This window comes from Pteropus alecto, unplaced genomic scaffold (genome assembly GCF_000325575.1).
Source record: "Pteropus alecto unplaced genomic scaffold, ASM32557v1 scaffold109, whole genome shotgun sequence".
Lineage (NCBI taxonomy): Eukaryota > Metazoa > Chordata > Mammalia > Chiroptera > Pteropodidae > Pteropus > Pteropus alecto.
Genome location: NW_006494608.1, coordinates 5,589,481 through 5,601,642, shown reverse-complemented (window position 1 = coordinate 5,601,642; position 12,162 = coordinate 5,589,481). Strand labels below are relative to the sequence as shown.

The 12,162-nt window shown below is 33.8% G+C and overlaps 1 protein-coding gene across 1 annotated transcript in view; it reads right to left on the bottom strand.

Moving 5' to 3' along the window:
- STK17A (serine/threonine kinase 17a) overlaps window positions 1–4,061 on the bottom strand; it is a 37,543-nt gene extending 33,482 nt beyond the window's left edge. The window contains 1 exon segment of the mRNA XM_015599487.2: window positions 3,860–4,061. Coding sequence (XP_015454973.2) covers window positions 3,860–4,061 — 202 coding nt within the window.
- Window positions 4,062–12,162: the final 8,101 nt, after the last annotated feature.

The following is a 12,162-nucleotide window of genomic DNA, read 5'->3' as shown; positions in this document are numbered from 1 at the left end:
TGCTGAACCACAAACATAGCCAACTTTTTTGTCCACCCAAAAATATCAGATTACCCAAAATTCTTTGTAAATATTCTTCAAATTAATAACTAGTCACCAAGAAATCTTAAATAGTATCTGTACTAAAAGAAAGCAATTTCTACATGGATAACATTATTTAAAGGTCTTTTATTTTCTTTGTAAATATTCTTCAAATTAATAACTAGTCACCAAGAAATCTTAAATAGTATCTGTACTAAAAGAAAGCAATTTCTACATGGATAACATTATTTAAAGGTCTTTTATTTCTAAAAAAAAAAAAAAAATTATAACTTACAGTTTATGACACATGCTTAAGTAGTTGTAAGGTACAAAATCTGAAGCCATTACCTACACTTTTGAATCTAGGTCAAGGACACACAGTTCCTGAAATACGCCCACTCCTGCAACCCCTTCAACTTGAACATTCTCTGACAAAAATACTTCCTTGTTCCAGTTACTACCAACTGCTCTGAGGAGAATGAGATAGGACATCCTTATCTACCATAAGGCCCACGTCAGGTGTCAGGAGGCAACTATCAGACATTGAAGCTAGGCATGGTTTGTTCCAATTTGCAACTCATTATCTCTCACTAAAACTATGGAAAATTGCTTTAGCTACATGATAGACTACAGATTATTCTTTGAAAAATATCTGTGGCAAATGGAAGTTATTTCAAAGTTAAGAGTCTCAGGTTAGTCTCTCACAAGACTCAATCTATCTCTGTCTTGATTTTCTCATCTGAAAAATAAGACTTTCTAAACATGCTTATGATGAGAATTAAATGAGATAATACATGTGAAAAAATTTGTAAACTGTAAGGCCCTATATATTTACGAAGTACCTGTTCCAGTAGAGAACTCATTTATATCTTTTATTTTCCCCATAGGAAAATTCAACAATGAGTTGAATATAAAAAATAATAATATAAAATATATATAATAAAATAAAACAATATGAAAAACAAAAGATGTTCTTTTGGCTTTAAAAATCTTTTTTTCTTAACTTAAAATTTATGAATATATCAAAAATATTAAAGTTGAGGACTAGGTAACAAAAACACATGTAAAGCAAGTCATTTGATGTGCAATTAATATAATTTTAAATTTCTAGAAACACCTTTCTGTTGAGTCTATCAACAGACTCAAGGGATATCAAAATTATGAAAAAACCCTCAGAACCCAAGGTCATGTCTCCTGTGCCTTGTTTACATTGGCACATATCCTGACTCAAAGAAAGGCTTAGGAATAACAAATAAAGCTTCAAGAAATTAAAGAAAATTTTGCATCGTATATTTACCCACATTTAGGTTGCCATGAACTCTACTGGAGATATGAAAGAACATAACATTTCTTAAAATAATTAATATTATATCCTGTCATTACCATGGAATCAATAGTGACTATTTAAAAAATTTCTTCCAACACCATTTCACTGAAAGCTTTATATTTCTTTAAGGTAAAATAATGGTAACTGCTGAAAGACCTCAGTTTCTGTGTTTGAACAGTTAGCTATTCACAGCTCTTTAACATTTTCAACTAAATGACAGGCCATAGACTAAAATGAATATATCTTCTGTTTGTCCTACTATATCATTAAAATATAACAGGGATAATTTTTTTAAGTTCTATATCAGCATGAGGTCAATTAATATATCAACTAATTACAAATTTTAAAAAAGAGAAAAGAGGATAAAAGTTTATTAGAAATGCAATCAGAGTTAATAGTTGGAAAAAGAGGCAACTTTTCTATCTTGCTACAGAAAGGATTATGCATAAACAGACTAAATTATGTCAAAACCATAATATACCAGCAAAATTTATAAACCTTAAACAAAGACTGCTTATAACACAAAATGAACTTTTCTGAGATTTCTAAACAGTTCCTATGTTCTTTGCAATGAGATTTCATTACTTACGCCAAAGATAGAAGCATATTTTGAGGTTTTGCAGGTTTTCTTAGTTTTGCTTTTTGGTTACATGTAAAAAAATTTCATTGAGTTACACAATGAATTACATTTATCGAGTACCCTCCCCTCTTAGGTGAAGCACAGCCTTAATGCTATGTGTTTTATTTAATTCTCTTAACAAATCTATGAGGCAATCAAATGCGAGTTAACTTACTCGAGTACACATAACTAGTTAAGTAAAAAGCCAAGATCCAATCACAGACTGATTCCAAAGCCTATGTTCTGAACCACTGCATTAAACTTCTCCATGACGAAAAAGTGAACGAAAAAGAAACAAATACATTAATTTTATTTTTCAGTTTTAAGCTCATATATCAAGTATCTATCGACGTGCATCATTCTGTTGCTTCAGCAGTTATTACTTTTTTAAAGAAGATATCACAACCTTAAAAGAAACAAAAAACAAACATCTTATAGGAAAGCTAACTTTATAACAAAGATTAAAACCAAAATTGAAAGGAACATTCCTGGAAGAATTAGTATTACAACACCTAGTAGGGTGTAAATCCATTTTTTTTTTTCAGATTAAATCATCATCTGTTAAATTACCCAGCATTAATGAAGTAAATCTTGTTCCAGAAGGACGTTTTTCCTTTGTTAATATATAGAATAAGTAAGACATTTTAAAGGTAGGTTCCCCCTCAAAAAACAAACAACTATTTCTAAAAGTTACCTTAAAACTTGTAGAAAAGCACGGTTTTAACATTGTTACCAATATTACAAGACCCTCTTTTTTAAGACTCCAGATGAAGTCTGTAATAACTGTCAGACCCTTTCCTCATTACAACATGGTGCTATTTTGCAACCACAACAAATGTTTACAGCTATAGCTAACATTTATTGGATGTTATGTGCCTGGCTCAGTGGCTTGCGCTTTACAAGCATGGCATCTTCATAACACCCTCATGAGGTAGGTACTGTCATTGTATTGATTTTATGGGTGAGAAATGTGGGACTAGGGAATCTAAATCACCCATCCAAAGGCACATATAGCAAGCAGAGCTCAGGTCTGACCCCAAAGCCAGTGCTTTTGACAACTTCTCCAAAGTGTTCTCACGGTAAAAGAATCAGTCCCCAACCACTATCACTAAATCACCTCTCTTCAACATACAAAATGTCAAGTATCCAAACAACCTTTATCTTTTATAATTAAATAGACACCAAGTTGTAAGACAGCTCTATTCACTCTCCTCGCCAACACACAAACACACACAAAGTGGCATGGGGAGGAGAATGCAAAGGCTGCACACAGCAGAATAGAGTGAGACAAGGACCGAGAGCCTATGAATGAAGCCGATTTGAACTTAAAACACAGGGACCTAAATATCTTTGCACTAAAAGAGTACAAAACCAGATAATCGAAAATGAAGTTAGCTGACAAATCACACGATACTGGTGCAGAAGAAGCTGTCACGCCAGATGTTACCTTTTACTACAGCCACATAAAAAGATGGAGAATCTACAAGTTAACTAGGGCTAACACGGAGCTGACTCCAAACGTTTCTCTAGTTTTACTTCAGATCCGCCACTATGGGTAAATGTTAAGAAGAGTGGGTCACACGCCTCTCTCTTTAAAGAGTAAAACACCACAGATACGGAAAGGGCCTGAGAGAGAAAGGGGATCAAGGTTTTGACAACCATTCGTGACAGACTTTCTCACACCCACTGCCAAGTGAAAACCAAGCGCTCGCGGAGCGCCGCGCAGGCTCTGGGGATTGGTAGTGGAACGCAAAGGGGTAGCTGGTGCGACCAGCTGCCCTAATCGCCACCCACACCTATGTCTGTGTCTAGTCACAGCGCACGCTATCCACCCACGCGCCGCCACTTTCAGCGAGCCCGGCAACCTCCAGCACTTATCGGCTCCCGCTCACCTGCCCAGCTCAGGCTGTAGCTGTCCTGGAAAGAGTCTGTGCGCACAGCGACGCGGATCTCCGTTAGCAAGCCCTGGGCCTGGGGTGGGGCCGGCGGTCAGCGCCGCGAGGTCAGACCTCCGCCCGCCTGGCCCACCCGGCCCCAGCCTGAGGCCGCAGCTGCAGAAAAGCCACCGCTGCCCGACTTCTGCAGAGGAATCATGGTGCTTGGGCGCGCTTCCTTTCTGGCCTCCCCGCTCTCTCGGAGCTGCCGGCGGATAACATTCCCACCTCCAGATGCCTTGCGCAGGTCAGAAGAGTCTGAAACCACCCGCTCTGCCCAGCGCCACGCTCAGACAACCGCAAGAGGGATCCCAGCCGCCCCGCCCCGCCCTTAGTCCGCTCTGCCCTTGGTTTCGCCCCCTTGCCGAGCTTCCACGGGTCCTGAGCGCCGGGCACCCAGCGCTCATTCTCTGCAGCCAAGAGGCGGCAAATGGCATAACCCTTCTGGCCTGAGATCAGGCTAAGCGGGTTATACGCCTGTTAAGCATCTGAGTGTTCCAAAACCATCGTTCATGAAAGGCATACGAGCTGCCAGCCGTTTGGAGCTTCACAATCCACTTTCCCTTGGGCGGGTGAGGAGTTGCTCCGGGCACCTGGTTTCTTCCTACACTGCAAGGGAGATCCGGAGGCAGGAGTTGAATAAATTAAGCCCTCTCACATCAGCTCTATGAAATAGGCATTATTGTACTGTCTGCAATCCTCTTTAACTTTCAAGGTACTCTCATACAGTCTTATGAGTTTAATTATATCCACATGCTTAAGACTACAAAATTTATTATCTCTAGCTTCCAACCATTTTCCGATCTTCATAATCATATATTCACAAGTACACTTGGCATCTCCAGTTAAATGTCAAATTATCATCTCAAACTTAACATACAAAGAAGTAAGTTTCTGATCATCCTTCACAAATACAGTCCTACTTAGTTTTCCCCATCTCAGTAAATGGTAGCTCCATCCTTCTAGCTGTTCAGACAAAATACGTGGGATCAGCACTGGCTCCTCTCTTTCTCCCACACTCGTCATCCAATTTGTAAGTAAATCCTCTTGATTTTACCTTCAAAATATATCCACAATCTGATCACTTCTCTCCATTTCCACATTACCACAGTAGATTAAGTCACCATTATTTCTTGTCTGGATTATTGTGATAGGTTACTAACTATACCACTTGCTTCCATCCTTCTTCTTCTCCAATCCTACACAGTTTATTTTCAAAGCAATCAGAGTTATCTTTTAAAAATCTAAATCAGATCATATCACTGCTCTGCTCAAAATGTTCCAATACAGTTTTGCTTCTGGCAATGATGGACTAGTTTATTTGTGGTCAATACTCTTACTGAGAAAAATTGGCAAAATTTAAAAAACAAACTGTTGCTTCAAAAGCAACAAGGATTTGGATGACTAAGATCCTGGAAAAAGGGGAGACCTAGAATGGCATCACTTTTCCTGTGAGGCATTTGATGATTCAAAAGCAGTGACTAAAAGGATGAGAATGTAAGCAGAGCTTCATCCATCTCGTGTGGCTGGAGAGACAAAAAAAATTTGGAGTTTAGAACCTATTAAGGAGGAGAGCTGATAAGTAGACTTTCAGGTGGGACCCTAAAAGGCTACCTACTAGGAGCATCAATAAAAGAGAAACAGACTGGCCCTTACAAGGACTGAGAACAGCTTCTATGTGCAATAGTAAATCACCTTTGGAGAAAAACAACATCATTCAGAGCCACACATTATCTGTACAATACTTCATATACAACGTCTGGCACTTAATTTTAAAAGGGGCACATAAAAAGAATCATTTTAAAAACTAAAAGAGAAAGACAGAAATAAACAGCAAACAGACGATTCAGATATTGAAGTTTAAAGACAGATTTTAAAATAATTCTGTTTAATATCTTTTTAAAAAAATTAAGTGACAAAACAGATCATTTCAGCAGATAACTGAGAACTCCAAAGAAGAATAAAAAGGAATTTGGGGAATTGGAGGGGAAAATCCACAAACTAAAACAATGACTTAATGGATGAAATTAATAACAGATTAGATACAACTTTAAAAAGAATTAGTGAATCTTATTAGTGAACTTAATAATTCAAAAGTATGCAAAATAAAACTTGGGAGATAAAAGGATATAGAGTTCAGAAAAGAGCATAAAACACAAGTGGTACGTGATAAAATGTTCCAACTAACATGTAATTGAACTATCAGAAGCAGAGAAGAGAATAAAAGTAAAGAAGCAATATTTGAAAAGATAATGGTTGGGAATTTTTCAAAACTAATTAAAGACAACAATTCACAGAATCGAGAAAAATTGTGAATATCAGCAGAATTTCAAGCAATAACCATACCTACGCAGATCATAGAAAACTACTGAGAGTTAAAGACAAAGAGAATAATTTTTTTTAATAGGCAGAAAAAGCAGATATATTACCTGCAAAAGAAAAATAAGATAAAGAGCTAAGTCACAAAAAAACAAAAAGGAACCCTAAAGACCATTAAATATCTTCAAAGTTCAAAGTGATAAGAGAAATTAGCTGTCATTCTGGATTATGTACTCAGTAAAAATATTCTTCAAATATTGAAATATTCAAATTGAAAGTAAAATATTTTTATATTTAATTTTTATATTTTATAACAAATAAATACTAAGATCATTTAAAGGAAATTTGAAAAGAAGCTCTTTAAAGCAGATAAAAAATAATGAAATCATAAAGATGTATGAAAGAATGAAGAAAAGTAAAGAGATTAATATATAGCTAGATTATCATAAGTAAATTTGAACCGTATAAAACAATAAAAGTAATGTCTTGTGGGATTTAAATGTATATATATAGTATTAAAATATATACAATAATAGCACAAAAAGAGGGAGAGACTAATGGAATTAAAGTGTGCTAAAGTTTGCATTGCATGGGAATTGATAAAAGTATTTGGCTTTAATAAATCAAGAATGAATATTAAAATCCCTAGAGTAACAACTAAAGTAATAGAAAATGAATAGTAACAAGTTAATAGAGTGAGGAAATAGAATAATAAAACATATTTAATCCAAATGAAGCAAAAAAAAAAAGAAAAAAGAAGATACAACAAGAGTAGACAAGTAGAAAACAAGTAGTAAGATAGTAAATTTAAGCAGACGAGCTGTTTGTTTTTTAAATCAATTAAACATAAATGAAATTTATATGCCCTCAATTAAAATACAAAACTTGTAGACAGGATTAAAAAATAATCTCAGCTATATGTTGCTTCTGAGAGACACCTTAAATAAAAAATTACAGAAAGATTGAAAGTAAAAGGATGAAAAGAGTTATGTCATGTAAATAGTACTAAATAGAAAATTGGTATATTTATTCAAATATTAGACAAAGTAGATTTTAAGGCAAAAAGCATTACTAGAAATAAAGAGGAACATTTTTTAATGATAAAAAGACCAATCCGTCAGTAAGTTATAGCAATTCTCAATTTGTATGGTCTTAAACATATAGCATTGAAATATATGAAGCAAAATGACAGAACTAAAAGGAGAAATAGAACAATTCATAATCATTATCAGAGATTTTAACACAATTCTCTGATTGATAAAACAAGTATACAAAATAATTATGTAGAAATGTTCTTAGCAATTTTGAATGACACAATGAACAAATGACATAATTGATGTATGTATAATACTACAGAATATGCAGCCTTTTGTTGTAAAGAGAATGTTTATTGATCATGTAACAGATCATAAAGTACGTTTCAACAACTTCAAAGGATTGAAGTTCTACAGAGTATATTCTGTGATCACAGTGGAATTAGGCAAGGAGTGAACTGTTACCTACCATTTTGATATACAACAACTACAACCACAACCAAAAGCTCTATAAAGTCACAATAGCTTGGAAATTAATTAATTTTTCATTTATGGTGATAAAAATCAAAAAGGACTAATTTGAGGTTGGAGGAGATTGACTGAAAAAGAGTGAAAGGGGACTTTCTGAAGTGACGGAATGTCCTATTTCTTCATAGGGCTGTGGCTCACATGGATGTGTGCATTCTCAAAAACTGATTAAAATGAGTGAATTTAAATTATGTCTCAATTTTTTAAAACTTTTTTTTATAGAAATTTTTATACCATAGGAAAAAACATGGACTCATAAATATTAAACAAAATTAATTCAAGCAATGTATTAAAAGATATATCATGACAGTGGATTTTATGCTAGGAAAGTAAGGAGATTTCACTACATGTTCAGATTAGAGGAGAAAAGTAATCCTATCAACTTAATAAATATGGGAAAACATTTTATAATATTCAATACCTATTCGTGATTAATTTTAAAAGTTTAGCAACCTAGAAACAAAAAAAGGAATTTCCTAAACTTAATAAAATAGAGCTCTCAAAAACTTACAAGAAGCAGTATCATTGAAGTCAGGGACACAACAATAATACATGCTACCACTACTCTTATTCAGTGTGCAGTAGAGAACATAAACAGTGCAATCAGACTAAAATGGTGCTAATATTGGAAAGGAAGAGTTAAAATGATCAAGAAAAAGGACAAAATTAATAAATGTAGACAATTCAAGTGCATTTCTAGAATATCCAAAAGAATCAACTGAAATAATATTAAAATTTAAAAACTGAAAGAAAGATGATTAGATAAAAATACATCAACAATTTTCCCATATAAAAACAACATGAGGCATACAAGATAATGGGAATATTATCCCATTTTCAATAGAATGAAAAATAAAACATGCAGAAACAACCCTAACAAAAAATTTACAGAGCTTATATTTTATTTGATAATTATGTAGAACATGATAATTCTAGTGGACACAAAGACAAATAAATGAAGATACATAGCACACTCTTAGATGAAGAGATTAGATTCTATTATTCTCTGTAAGTCAATCAATATATTTAATAACTGTTGGGTGAGGGGACTAAACAAAATGGATGCAGTCAGGCTCCCTCCCAACAAGCCGTGCAGTTTCCAGGCAGCCTTAGCAACAATGTCCCAGGTGGCCTTAGATACAGCGTCCTATGTAGCATTAGATATAGCATCCTATATAACCTGTAGATTGTGATTGATTATAGTACCTGGTCTTATTATGCACTTGGTTAGAAGAATAGCTCCACCTGTGCAGGCAGGGGAAGCTGGAACTGTGCCAGTGCCTTGCTTGTCCTGCTATGCCTGAATAAATCTATGCCGTGTGGTATCTGCCCACGGCTCCTCACATATTCTTCCAGCTGCCAGAATGGGGCACCCCAAGCTTTGGTATCCTGAACCTGCAAAACAATAACATTCTAATAAATCCCAAAAACTTCTTTTGGAATTTGTTAGAATTATCTCAAAGTTTATCATGAAGGATGTTCAAATCAGAATGACAAAATTTGGGGAAAGAAAGTTTGTAAAGAGGAATTGTCCTAACAGATACTAAAATGTATTATGAAATAAGATAGCTAGCTCAACATAAAAGAATGTGAGTTATGAAATAAAGTTATTACATGTAAGAAATTAAAATAGGCCACAAATCTTCTAAATTATTAAATGTAAAAAAAGACTATAAAATTTAGAAAAGAGTAATAGATAACCATTACCTGATTTCTAAAGGGGAAATAATTTCTAAAGAATAAAGAAGTGGAAAAAAGCTCAAAGGAAAATATTTGACTACCTAAAAATACAACATTCTTGTATATTAAAAATATTATATACCAAATTAAATGTTAGACAAACTGCAAAACATTTGCAAAAAGCATTATAGATAAAAATCATACCTTAAATATATAAAGAACTTATAAACCAGTAAGAAGGATGCCAAAACTATATTAGAAAGAAGTCAAAGAAAATGAAAGATAAATTTTAAAAAGACAGATATAATAGATATCAAATGTTCAAATTTACCATTAATCAAAGAAATATACAAATTAACCAACAAGGTTCTATTATTGCCAGTAAAATTGGCAGCTTTTTAAGGGAATTCAATGCCCATCATCAGTGATAATGGAATGAAACACTAGAAGGATTAAAACATAAGTATTTTTTATTTCCTTCTTTTGTTCTAATCTGTATTTTCTGTAATTTTCCAAGAACTCAGATATCACTTTCTATGGGGTATCTTATCTGACTCTATCAGAGTAAGATAAAATCTGGCTTAGCTACTTCCGTAACAACCTGAGCTTATCTTTATCAAATTGCATTCCAAGTGTATAATTTTCTCTCTTCCTAGCTGGATAAAAGACCATTTTTTTCTGTATCTCAGTATGTACAAGTGACACTCCATAAATACTGACTGATGAATAAATGAGGTTGAATATGCAACACTCTAAATGTCTCTGAGTATGGGAATTATTAAATGAATTATTATATACATATTTACCTAATAGGTTATTTTTTAAATTTTTGTCAAATCAATTAGATCTTTTTGATTAAAAGTTATTGGAGTGACATTGATTAACAAAATCAAATAAGTTTCAAGTGTATCATTCAACGAAATGTTATATATATATATATTGCATTGTGGGTTTACCACCCAATGATTTAGATTTCCTTCTGTCACCAAATATTTGACCCCTTTTACCTCTATCTACTTCCTCCATCATCTCTTCCCTCTGGTAACCATTTATTCATTGTGTCCATGAGTCTCTGTTTGTCATGTTTGTTTGTTGCTTTCAGTTTTATATCCCACATATGAGTCATATCATGTGATTTTCAACGTTTTCTGTGTGACTTATTTTGTTTAGCATGATTATCTCAAGATCCATCCGCGTTGTTGCAAATGGCAGTATTTTCTCTATTCTTATGGCTGAGTAATATTCTATTGTATATATGTACTATACTTTCTTTATCCAATCATCTAACATAGAATTTGGTTGCTTTCATGTCCTGACCACTGTGAATAATGCTTCTATGAACATCAGAGTGCATATATCTTTGCAGATAAATGTTTTCAGATTTATTTGGGTAAATACCCAGAAGAGGTATTACTGGATTATATGGTAATTCAATTCTTAGTTTTTTGAGGCAACTCCATATTGTTTTCAATAGTGGTTGTACCAATTTGTATTCCCACCAGCAGTGTATGAGGGTTTCCTTTTCCACAAAACTTTTCCTGTTGGTAATAGCAATTCTAACAGGTGTGAGAAGGTATCTCATTGTGGTTTTAATTTACATTTCCCTAATAGATAGTGAAGTTGAGCATCTTTTTATATATCTGTTGGCCATTTGTATGTCTTCTTGGGAGAAGTGTCTGTTTAGGTCCTCTTCCCATTTTTTCTAATTAAATTATTTTTTGTTATTACTGAGTTGTATGAGTTCTTTGTATATTAGGCCTTGTGATCAAGGTTTTGTTTGCAAATATATTCTCCTATTTCAGTGGTTGCCTCTTTGCCTTGTTGATGGTTTCTTTTACTGTGCAGAAGCTTTTTAGTTTGATATAGACCAATTCATTTATATTTGCTTTTACTTCCCTTGCTTTTGAAGTCAAATTTATAAAATCATCTCTAAGTCCAAAGTCCATGAGTTTAGTACCTATGTTTTCTTCTGTACAATTTACTGTTTCAGGTTTTTTTCAGGTCCTTGATCTATTTTGAGTTAATTTTGGTGTGTGGTGATACAAGACAGTTTAATTTCATTTTTGCATGGGGCTTTCCAGTTTTCCCAGCACCAGTTAGTGAAGAGGCTTTCCTTTCTCCATTTTATGTTTTTGGCCCCTTGTTGAAAATTATTTGCCCATATATAGAGGAGTTTACTACTTCTGGACTCTCAATCCTGTTCCACTGGTCTGTGTGTCTTTCTGCCAACACTTTGCTGTTTTGATTATTTCACATCATAGTATAATTTGAAGTCAGGCAGAGTGATACCTCCAGCCTTGTACTCTTTTTCTCAGAGTGGCTTTGGTGATTCAGGGTCTTTTGTGCTTCCATACAAATTTGGTAATTTCTTGTTCCAGTTCTTTAAAAAATGCCAATGGAACTATGATCAGGATTGCATTAAATCTGTATAATGCTTTAGGTAATAAGGTCATTTTAATTATGTTGATTCTTCCAATCCAAGGATATGAAATATCTTTCTGTTTCTTTGTGGCTTCTTCAATTTCTTTTAATAGAGTCTTATAGTATTCAGTGTAAGTACTTCACATATTTCATTAGGATTGTTCCTAGGTATTTTATTCTCTTTGTTGCAATTATAAAAGAAATTATTTTTTCATTTCTTTTTCGGAAAGTTCATTACTAGAGTATAGGAACGCTCTGGATATTTATTTTTTATTTATT